Source organism: Sebastes fasciatus, chromosome 10, assembly GCF_043250625.1.
Source record: "Sebastes fasciatus isolate fSebFas1 chromosome 10, fSebFas1.pri, whole genome shotgun sequence".
Classification (NCBI taxonomy): Eukaryota; Metazoa; Chordata; class Actinopteri; order Perciformes; family Sebastidae; genus Sebastes; species Sebastes fasciatus.
In genome coordinates this window covers 23,261,805-23,273,268 of record NC_133804.1, presented here as the reverse complement: position 1 = coordinate 23,273,268, position 11,464 = coordinate 23,261,805, and the positions used below count along the sequence as shown (strand labels likewise).

General features: G+C 40.3%; 1 protein-coding gene across 1 annotated transcript; it reads right to left on the bottom strand.

Moving 5' to 3' along the window:
- Positions 1-1,236: 1,236 nt before the first annotated feature.
- Positions 1,237-11,428, bottom strand: ncbp1 (nuclear cap binding protein subunit 1). The gene is made up of 23 exons (XM_074649038.1): positions 11,242-11,428; positions 9,277-9,365; positions 8,948-9,048; positions 8,703-8,859; positions 8,520-8,627; positions 7,982-8,103; positions 7,758-7,827; positions 7,256-7,471; positions 7,037-7,134; positions 6,878-6,941; positions 6,674-6,784; positions 6,226-6,290; positions 6,060-6,122; positions 5,870-5,944; positions 5,537-5,640; positions 5,296-5,418; positions 5,086-5,188; positions 4,473-4,566; positions 3,475-3,578; positions 3,195-3,312; positions 2,924-3,064; positions 2,013-2,126; positions 1,237-1,910 (listed from the first exon to the last, which is right to left on the bottom strand). The coding sequence occupies exons 1-23, from the start codon at positions 11,276-11,278 to the stop codon at positions 1,797-1,799; spliced, it is 2,391 nt and encodes a 796-aa protein (XP_074505139.1). The 5' UTR covers positions 11,279-11,428; the 3' UTR covers positions 1,237-1,796.
- Between the last annotated feature and the right edge of the window lie 36 nt (positions 11,429-11,464).

The window sequence follows — 11,464 nt, the reverse complement described above, 5'->3', positions numbered from 1 at the left end:
CCTGGTCCTCTGGTCCTCTCACTCCCTCTAGTGGAGGCTCTGATGGATGTATGTATGATGGATATGAGATGTGTTTCTGTGACTATACTTTGACACTTTTTTTCAAGACATTTTTCAACTTATTATACTTTGACTTTTTTTCATAACATTTTTTTGACATACTATACTTTGACTTTTTTCAAGAAATTTTTCAACTTATTATAAAATAAATGTTTTTCATGACATTTTTTGACATACTATATTTTGACTTTTTTCAAGAAATTTTTCAACTTATAAAATAAGTTTTTTTCATGAAATGTTTTGACATACTATACTTTGACTTTTCTCAAGAAATGTTTTGACATACTATACTTTTATTTTTTTTCATGAATTTTTTTTACATACTATACTTTGACTTTTTTCAAGAAATTTTTCAACTTATTATACAATAAATGTTTTTCATGAAATGTTTTGACATACCATACTTTGACTTTTTTTCATGACATTTTTTGACATACTATACTATCAAGAAATATTTCAATTTATTAATATATATATATATATATATATATATATATATTAATGTAAAACAGAGGTAACATGTTGCTTAAAATTAAGATTTAACGCTACACCTATCCTTACTAGTGGCATGCTTTTTCATATAGACACGTTTACACTCCTATAAGCTGTTTGTGGGTGATTTCAACATTTCACCCAGAGAACTAATAATTAATGTTGAATATAAATAATGACTAAAGTTGTGGGATTATTCCTTATTTTATGGGCTATTTTTGGATTTATACAATATTAATACATATTTACATAAAAAAAAACAAAGCATTCAAATACTGATTTGGAAGACGATTAACATGGCGAGGGTCGAAGCAATCAGGTCAGCCCTAAACGTAATGCTCTGGTAAATCATAAAGGGAATATGAGATTGTTATTGTCATGATGTTACAGACTAAATCATTTAAAAATGTTGCTAGATTAATTTGCAGTTGCAGCCTGATTTGACTCTCAATTTTCCTTTGTTATTAAGGAAGAGAAAACAACAGCACTGACCTGAACAATGTAGCTTATCGTGTTTTTATCACTGAACCATCGCCACCAGCACAAATTCCTGTACAGCTTTTTCCCCCATGATGTCCAAAGTGACTTAAAAAAATTAGCAACAACGCATTTCTTTTTAGATTATCTCGATTCCACTGGGAGATGGTCAAGTGGCAGAAAATGACACAAACAAGCAGGCGGATAAAGACTCTGGAGAGTTTTAATTATTTCCCAATTCCACATGAAACAAAGATAAAAAAGTAGAGCGCTCTCTGGATTCAGAATCAATCAGAGCCGACCTGAAACCTCGTTTCCTATGATCATTTCTCCACCTCCGTCTGGACTCAGACAGTTTTAAAAAGACCCATTCATAAGAATACGAGCAGGATGTAAAAATGAACAGAATTGAAAACCAAGCAAAAAGTAAAATGAACAACACTACGGCAAATTAATGACATGAGGATTTGTCAAACTCTTGTTTGAATTCCTACATTGAAAGACGTCCTCCGTTGTAGTCGCACAAAACTAACATGTTGAATGGCACCGAACACAAAACAGACGTAAATAAAAAAAAAAACCTGTAATGAGGAGATTCTTGATGCAAGAGCTGGTAGTTTCTAATGTGTCGGTTTAGCACAGGTACTGTGTGAACACAAGTACACATTTCATCCAATTACATGTGTCAGTGTGTGTGTGTGTGTGTCAGTGTGTGTGTGTGTATGTGTGTGTGCGTGCGTGTGTGTGTGTGTGCGTGCGTGTGTGTCTCAGAGCTGGAGGGCACAGAACTGCTGGTACACGGCCAGGATGTGGGGGTCGAGCTCTGCGGTGAACAGCAGGTTCTCCAGGGTTCCCATGTACTGCTGGATGGTCACATGGTGCTGCAGAACGAAGGAGATGCATCACGTTATCAAGAGAATACACACAACGTGTTACTGCAGTGTGTGTGTGTGTGTGTGTGTGTGTGTGTGAGAATGTTTTACCATGAGGAAGACCTGCTGCAGCCGCTCGATACAGTTCTTGTACCAGGGCGTGGTGATGTCGACGCTGCCCGTCTCACAGCGAACCAGATGCTCCGTCAACAACATGATGAAACGCTGTGGGAGGAAAAACTACATTTAAAAAAGGCACATATACGGATGTTAAAGCTTCACTAAACAGGGATTGTATATGTAATAATGTCTATCCTTGTAGCCTGAATTATAAAGTTAGACTCTTATCTATAATCACGTTTCTACGAGGGGGTATTGTAGGTAAAAAAATTAAATAATTACGGAGCCAGGGGAGGGGTTAATATTTGAGAATAGATCAGAATTTCCAGGATTTAAGTCATAAATTTACTACAAAAAACTTGGATATTCTCTGAGATTAAAGTGGTACAAGTGATACGAGAAGAAAAAAAATCTACAAGACAAAAAACTCAAATTAGCCCAATTCACAGCAATGTCTTCAAAATCTGGTTGCTTATGATAATATGGTGATTTTGGGCTAAAATAGAGTATTTTTTTCTCGTTAAATTACAACTTTAATCTCAGAGTTTGTTCTTGGAATATTATCTCCCTCCTCCTACTTACAATGGCCCCAATATGCCGCTGTATATTTCCATCCAAAAATAGCGCAATTTTTTGTCAAATTTCCAGAAAATTGCCAAAAGAAAATGCGAATTCATGTACGTTTCTATCCACTTTCTTTGATGATCTTCCACATATTCCCACGTGGGATCTGCTCAGAACCACAACAGCCTTCACTGATTGAGTTGAAGTTGTTCAAGGGCACTTTGGTAACAGCTGAGGGACATCTGCTCTTCACCTTCACCTGCAAGATTTGCTTAACTGCTGAAAACGTGTAAAATCCTGATGTCTAAGAGTTAGAATTCCTTGACGGCCTTCAGTACCTGGAAGATGACGAGGAAGAGGTTCTTCTGTTCGCTCTGAGCCGACTCCACCTTCTCCTGTAGCCTCTCGATCTGCTCCTCCAACTGACCCTCCTCATCCTCGCTGTTCTTGTCCATTTCCTCCTCGTCCCCGCTGTCCCTCTGTTGGTGAACAAACACAAACATCAACCCCTCCTACTTTAACCAACTCATTCACTTAATGTTCACCATTTTCAAATCGATGTAAAAGTGACTGACATGATAGACATAATGTGATGATGGATAAAGTTACCCTCTTATGCTGCTGTTTCTCCAGTTTGTCCTTGGCCTCCTCCAACTCCTGCTGGATCTTCTGGACGTGTTTGTTCATCTTTCGGATGGTCGAGTGCAGAATCTCCCAAACGAAAAGTCTAGATAAGGATAGGAGAAGTTGTTTATTTACAGAAGCAGGCAAAGAGAAAACAAAAAAAATAATGCAGAAAACGGAGCATCAGCTTTTATGTCTAGGCTGCATGATAAAACCTGTGTGGAGTGCCTCCCCATGTTAAATGTGATCATGTGTCTCATCCCACCTGGTGAACTCATGAACCATATCCTGAGAGAAGAGCCAGTTGGCCACAGCAGCGCAGTCCACGATCTGTGTCCGGATCATTTTGTCCACCAACACTGCGATCATCTATAATGCAGCAAAGACATTATTAACGTTATGTTAACCAAACTCCACATACAGGTCACTACATTTAAAGGGACTATTTGTAACTTTCAGAAATGCTTCTTAACAGCGACACCTGTGGCCGTGAAATCAACGAAAGTCAGCGTCGGGCTCGCGCCTGCTCGCTCTAAATAGACATGAACGAGCATCGATCAACACAGCGAGGCGACACACGTCAGCTAAAACCACAATATCACTCTATATTTCAGCTGCTTGGCAGTAATGTTAGCTGACCAGACGAAGGTCTCTCCATGAATCAATGCTGATACTGTGTTTGCTTCTCCTGCCTCAGCCTGTGCTGAGGCAGCGGGGCTCTGCAGCGAGAAACTCGTCTCCCTCCGCCCGCAGCCGGAGTGAACAGGGAGACACCGGCACCCGGTCGGTAACGAGAAAACAACGTAACTCGTTGCAGAGCTCCGTCACTTCACAAGACACGGCAAACCTCCTTTGGTCTGGTGAAGCTGCAGCATTTATTTCTGCACAAACGTCCACTGAACATTCACTAGATATTCTCAGAGCTAAACTAACTCTTCTGCAGTTTGGAGTGAGCGCGCGTTCACGTCTAGAGGTGGAGCGAGTACGCGCGCGCTGTCTGAGTGAAGGCAAGCAGGGAGAGGAGCGCGGACGCCGGCCGGACGCCGGCCGGACGCCGGCCACACGCGAGCACGCTCCCATATGCGCGCTCGCATGAGTCCCGACCCGGTACATTTATACGCTTAGAAAGTTACAAACAGTCCCTTTAAAACCCACTTTTTTTATATATGAAACATCCACATTGTAACTCTCTGTCACTGAATGACAAACCTTTTTTTTCTATCTAAATGAAGGGTTTGTTTGTTTTTTGTTGTTTGTTTGTACCTGTGGGTGATTCTTCCACACGTCATAAACCACCTTGAGGATGTGCAGCTTGCCCTCGTCGGTGTCTGTCAGGGCCTTCAGGATTTCGTGGAACCTGGAGGAATCAGAAGCAGGTGAGGCCAGCAGGGATGGATTCAATCAATACAAAACTTCATCGTCATTTTACTCATGGTTAGCAGCATACAACTGCTGGATCCTGTTGGGGAACTTTTATAGAGTTTATTTAGATATTTTAAGCAGTTTTCATTTTATGTTAGCACTTAATACAATTTCGTAGCTTCCTATTGGATGCGTGCTTACGATCTGGCACTTGGTTGCTACGCTTTTATAGAGGTTGACGCCCAGAAGCGTCCCGAACACAACAAAATGAAAAGAAAAGAGAAAATCCAGGCACAGGGCTGCAGGGTCTTTGCAGTTACACACACACACACACCACACACTCCTAGAGGGTCAGAAGTGTTGATTGATTATTTTTGTACAAGTTTATACATTGTTTTTTAGGAAAATCAAACTTCTTGTGCCTTTAATTTAACAAATAAATTTGAAAACTGGTAAAACAAAAGGGTTTGAAAGCAAAGTAAATGTGGTTAGTTTTCATGGCGGGTAAACTTACTTCCCGAGAGCGCTGAAGGAGTGGCTGAAGGATTTGGCCGCCAGATGGAGCAGAGTCTGCAGGAACACGTCGATCTTCAGAGGGTTGAAGCTCTCTGCCTCGTCTGGAAGGAGTGAAAGGACATTTTTTTTTACAGAGTGCACAGAAAAAACATGAAAACTACCTATGAATAAGAAATAAAAATGAAGCAAAATAGAATATGAAACTGACCATCATCATCTTCTTGGTTGGGGTTGGGCACCTCTTTGAGGATGGCCAGGATCTCTTCGTTGGACGCTCGGTTCTTAATGGCGTTTCCAACAGTGATGGATGCTGGGTGACCTGGTAGCGAAGCTGTGAGGCAGGAGAGACATTTTGTCAGGTGCTCATGTCTAAACTTACAGTATATACTAGTTACAGAGAGATCCGTGAAACCATTCGAGGCTGACAGAGGAAGTATAAGTGTTCTTACTACTGCTCTCGTCTTCGTATTTGTAAGTAAAGATGGGTTCAGCTGGGATGAGAGCTGAGAAGGTTGCAGGGACGATATCCACTATCCGCTGGTGGTATGAAAGTCTGCAGGGACAAGCGGCAAACCGACGACTTTAGTTCAAGGAGACACTTTCCAGATTAAAAGGATCAAAGAATTTTTTTTTTTGAAGACAAATGATAAATCGACTAATATTCAACTTCTAATTACAGAAAACACAGCTTTTAAATTCACTTCACCTTAATGACAGAGAAGGAAAATTCACATTTAAAAGCATTTAAACGCGTAGAAAAGATGTGAATGATGCTTTAATACCTCATACTCTTCTCCAGCACCTCTTTGACAAACTTGGGCTTGGGCTTCTCTAGATCCACTGTCAAGCAGTCAGACCTTTACAGAGGACACACGATCATACGGTCATCTCACTGTGTAGTGTTTTTTTGCCAATTTAAAACAATAAATAGCTGCAGTAAAAGCTCTCTCTGTCCATCAAAGTATCACTCACCAGTCATCCCAGCTCCATCGAAACTGGAAGTTGCTCAAATGATGAGAGAACCAGTTGATTAGTCTGTAAATAAAAAAGGAAATGAACAGTGTTAAATCAAAGACTAACTAACAACTAACTTCAGTTTTTCATTCATCCAGTGAAAGTAAATGTGTAGTTTATTTACCGGTCTATGCAGCTGGTGTTCATGGTGTCCAGTCTCATGTACAGCATCTCTGTGGCTTGGGCCAACTAACAGGCAGGAGTTCAGGAAAAGTCTCTTTTAAAGTGGAGAAATATTTGTTCTTCTTGTTTAACACCTGAGTTCTTTAAAACTCCTAAATATAACTTGTTTAATGTAATTATAGTCATAAACAAATAAGAAACACATTTGGCTCAATGATAATATGTTTAACCTCTGATTGTGTGTTTTTGAGTACTTTAGTAAACATCTTAATATATAAACATCAAGATAATCCTGTGATAAATACTGCATTATACATTTTATTCACTCCATCACTGACACCGTCTCGAACTTGAGTGAATCCTAAAATCAGGTTCTGAAGAGATTTCAGAAATTACTGGGGTTGTCGGAATATAATATAAACCTCAGTGACGCAAAGAATCAAGGATACAACTTGTGGCAACGATCCTGGCTGCAGTTTGCACAGTTCAATAAGCAGCGTGGTGTACATGACGTCGATGTGAGGCGCAATTGGCAGCTGGAGGAGTTCTCCAAAGATCACCTGAAAAAAGAAACAGAAATATTCTAAATCAGCCTTTAATTTTTTATCTTATTTCTCAGCACATAGCCTGTAAAAAAAAAAAAAACTGTGTACCTCCACGATGTGATAGTTGAGCGGGATCTTATTTTTCCCTGGATAGCTAAGTAACTGGGCAGCACTAAAAGGTAAAAAAGAAAAATCAGAAGCGTTAAAATATTTGAGTCGGTTGGTGTTGTATATTCAGACCGAAACATGATGACTCCTGTTTCCCACCATGTTTTCCTCTCTTTCCAGTGAGTCTTGATGATACAGTGCAGGTTTTCTTCTATGACATATCTCTCCACAGAATGGCTGCCGGGCATAACGGGACCCTAACAATAAAGAGGACAACAGTTTGTAGTACAATAGATTATACATCTAAATCAATTTAATGTTTACAACAAGAGGGTGAACCAGTAACATGTTGTTTTTCAAAGCCGAGCTGTAATGTACCTCTGGGGCATCGGTGTAGTCGAACATGCGGAAGACGATCCCAGGCATGGGGTACTGGCCGTCGGGCATGTGGCCCGGTGGGGTGAACGGGGGCAGGTTGTGTTGCAGGGCCTCACACAGCACGCTGTCGAAGGCGATGTATGGACGAAGGATGTGGCGCTCCTGCCAGCGGTCTTTCTTTAGCTTCTGAATCTGGGCCCAAAGGCAGTCCAGGTACTGAGGAAAGGACAGGGAGACAGGGAGTCAAAATTTAACAGTGTCCTAAGAAACTGACACAAACGGCCAAAGCAAACGCCATGAAGTCTTTTTCAATTACAAGAAGAAAGATCTCAGCCGACAACGACCACGGCTGCTTTATTCACCGTTTGTCTGTCGCCTGTCTGCATCCAATATAAATATATATAACAATACATATTACAAAGTAAAGTGAAGTCTACAATCAGCTTGCACTTCTACAATGTCATTGAAAGTGAAGGAAGTGATTCTTCCATCCGTCTCTCACCTCCTCTTGTGGGTGGGGCTTCTCTGCTGTCCACACCTGCAGCATGGGGACGTGTGTCTTTACTCGACCCCTAGAAATGATACAGAAGTGTGACATTAAGAAAGAGCTCATTGATATAACAAATAACAAGAATGTCAGCAAAAAAAGAAGAAGAGAAAAATAGCTATCAGACAAGAGCTGAGACATATGAGCAAGATAACAAACAGAACTAGCAGACATCTTACTTGAGGTAGCCTTCGATCTGGCTGAGAAGACGGTCCATCTCAACATCCTTCTTCTCGTAAAGCTCCTTACCGACCCAGGGCAGACAGGACAGCACCACGTACACAAACCAGTCCGACCGAACCTGAGGACGCAAACAAGACCGCTTAGAAAATCCCATACTCCTCACTTCAACCTCAACATTAACCAGGACATTGAACATTTTCACTCAAATTTAAAGTGAGCTGGTTTTATCGGTTAGATGCTTTTGGCAGTAAACTCTAAATATCAGGAGTTTAACTATAAATTTGTAACTCCGAAGTGAAATTTTAGGAGGAGTTAGGAGGTGTAAACATATTTGTGTTATGAAAATAGCTTCAAAACATTGTAGTATCATTGTAGTTGCCCTTTGTTTAGACTCTTTCAACCTACAAATCCCCCCTATCCTTTACTGGTGCCATGACTTGATTCACAAATAATAAGTGAAGTTCACCGATTCTTTTATTTCTTAAGTGTAGTGAACAAAATGGCATGATCACTCCACCGCATCCTTCTACCTACCTGTGGTACATCTTCCTCTTGAGTAACACTGACAAAGTTTTCGAACATGGCCACCATTGAAGGAGCAGCAATCACATGGCAGTTGACCAAGTCAGACAGAAAACGCACCTAAAAAAAGAAGACATGATGTTAAAAAAGAGTGACGTAAGCATAACTTTAGGTGCTAATAAGAAGTGTGCTTACCAAGTGCACAGCTTCATGGTACAAGTTGTTTTTCAATGTCTCCTTGAGTTGTCTGATCATGGCCTCCACAAACTCGCCCCCAAAGTTGTAGTTCCTGGCGTTCAGGAGGCCAACTAAAGTTGTATACACAGTCATCTTCTCAGGTAGGATGCGGGCGCTGTGAATAAAAGATAACTCAGTGAAAAACAACCACGCAAACAGTTATCATTTCAACAGTAAAAGGGTAAGAACCGGTATGAACTTACACAGAACATAAAATGCGCAGGATTTTGTTTTTGTAGTTTGGAAGGTCGGCCTCCAACACGCCTGCGAGGCCCTCCAAGTTGCTCTCCAGAGACGATGTACTCTGTAAAGAAAAATGAAGCAGTTTAGTTTGATTTTGCTGAACTATGATATATTGAATTGCAGAAAACACCATCAAAAAGTAACAAAGTGCTCTATATAAGTGGTGATTGAGAATGGTGTGAAAATGGTCAGTAAACGCTGCTTTGTTTCATGTACGTATCATAACAACAGCTTGTACTGTATATCCACAGTCCCGCTAGTTCAAGAATTACAAGAGTTGACTCTTTACCTTCTCCCCCACACGACATATCAGTGACTCCAGGCGGTCTTCAATTTCAATGGGCTCTGACGTCCTCCTCCTTTTATGTGCCTGACCTCCTGGAAGAGTAAAAGAGTAACAAAATAATCAGAGAGGAATGAGAGGAATGAGAAACATCAGCTGGGCGAATAACTCAAGGGCAGCCTTGATGGACAAATCCACCCTAAAACAGAATTAACACATGAAATGCGTGCAATAGTATACAGCCCAGTTTTAAATTGTTTATTTTAACTACAGTGGTACTTCACCAAATCCTTTATTATTAACAAGAAGATGCTATTAAGCCACATTACGGGAAATAACCTTCCTCTTTCTCTGAGATCTATTACCTCTTTCCACTACTTCGGGACATCTTCACGTTCTCATCTTGAATCAAACTGTTCATGCTTTGAAATTTGTGCATTCCTTCAATCAAACTTAAGACACAATGCTTCAGTTGTTCTTTATGCTGTATTCTGCAGTATGTCTGTATCTGTGTATTTGTAGTGTATGTTATGTACTGCTGTTTTGTCTGTATGTGTTTTATAATTTTGCAGTTGTGTCTATAGGACTCCCTTGAAAAGGAAATGCTACATGTAAAGGGGCTATCCTATCGATAAATTCAAATTCAAATGTTTGATTCAGTGTTTTGGGTGCTTGACCCATACTAGGGTTAGGGACTAAAAGCCTGGATATCTCAGTCTCTATTGCATTGATTTAGACTATTGTTTTTTTATTTTTGTATCTGTCTATTGTGAGTCATCCACGTTTACTTTAAATTGAATAGTAGAGAAAGTCAATATAGCAATGATGCCATACAGCTAGATACAGCTTTTACTCGTGTTTTATATTCTATTTTAGCTTCTATCCTAGCTTGTTTTTATTTTCTAATCTTTAATGTTTTTTTATGTTTTTATAACTGTTTTAATTATGTCTTAATGTTCTTTTGCACTTTGTCGCAATGTTCTTGAATGTTTATGTAAAGCACTTTAAATTGCCCTGTTGCTGAAATGTGCTCTACAAATAAAGCTGCCTTGTCTTTCCTTGCATATCCCATATCGTAGGACACTATGATCATAGGGCACTATGATCATAGGACACTATGATCATAGGACAAGGACACTATGATAATGGGACACTATGATCATAGGACAAGGACACTATGATTATGGGACACTATGATCATAGGACAAGGACACTATGATTATGGGACACTATGATCATAGGACAAGGAGACTATGGTCATAGGAGACTATGGTCATAGGAGACTATGGTCATAGGAGACTATGGTCATAGAACACTAGTATAGCAGTCAAACGTTAACAAACGTTGTTGCTGTTCAAAAGTAGTACAAAGTGAAGTCAGTTTAAAGGTGTATTTTCCCTTTTAACTGCTAATCAATGTGTGCACTTTTAATCAACCCTGTGTTAATGAATCACAGATAACCGTATGCAGGGTAAAACATAGCATCAGTACATGTTTTAACATCCCTTGGTTGCCGCCCCCGTTTTAACCACCACACTGGTTAACAACAGCTAACTAACGTTACAGTTTGCTCAATCTGCTCGCTTTCAATCGCGATTGTGAAACCAAATATCAAACATATTTTAAATGTTTTGCACTTTTTGGAAGACTAAAACCATGTGATAATAAAATAATTAATCAATCAGCATGAGCGTTGAGAGCATCAAGCAAAAGATTTAACAAAAAACACGCTAACGTTAGCTAGCCATCACCAAGGCCTATGAAAGGAGGATAAGGCACGGGTCTTGGGATAAAGTGGTATAACGCATGCGCAGTGCAACTCAAGCTGCGGTCGTGCGTTTTGATTGGCTCAATTTCGGGGAGCTATGACGTATGCGTGTCCCAGCCTCCTTCTATAGGCCTTGGCCACCACTCGTTAGCCTAGCGTCTGAATTAGCTAGTAGTTATTAAACACATGTAACGTTCACTAACCTTCATTCTCGCTGTCGCTGTGTCGTCTCCTGGACATGTTGTCACTCCGCTTCACCAAAGATATAAGGTAACTCGACGAGGAAGTGTATATTGAACTAAATACTGAGCTTCTAGATCATTCAGCCTGGCCGCTGCTGCTAGCTGCTAGTCGTGCTGGTGAAATAATAGCGGTCTGACTCAAGTGAAGCACATCCGGGGCAACCGGAAGGTGCGCCTTTCTTTT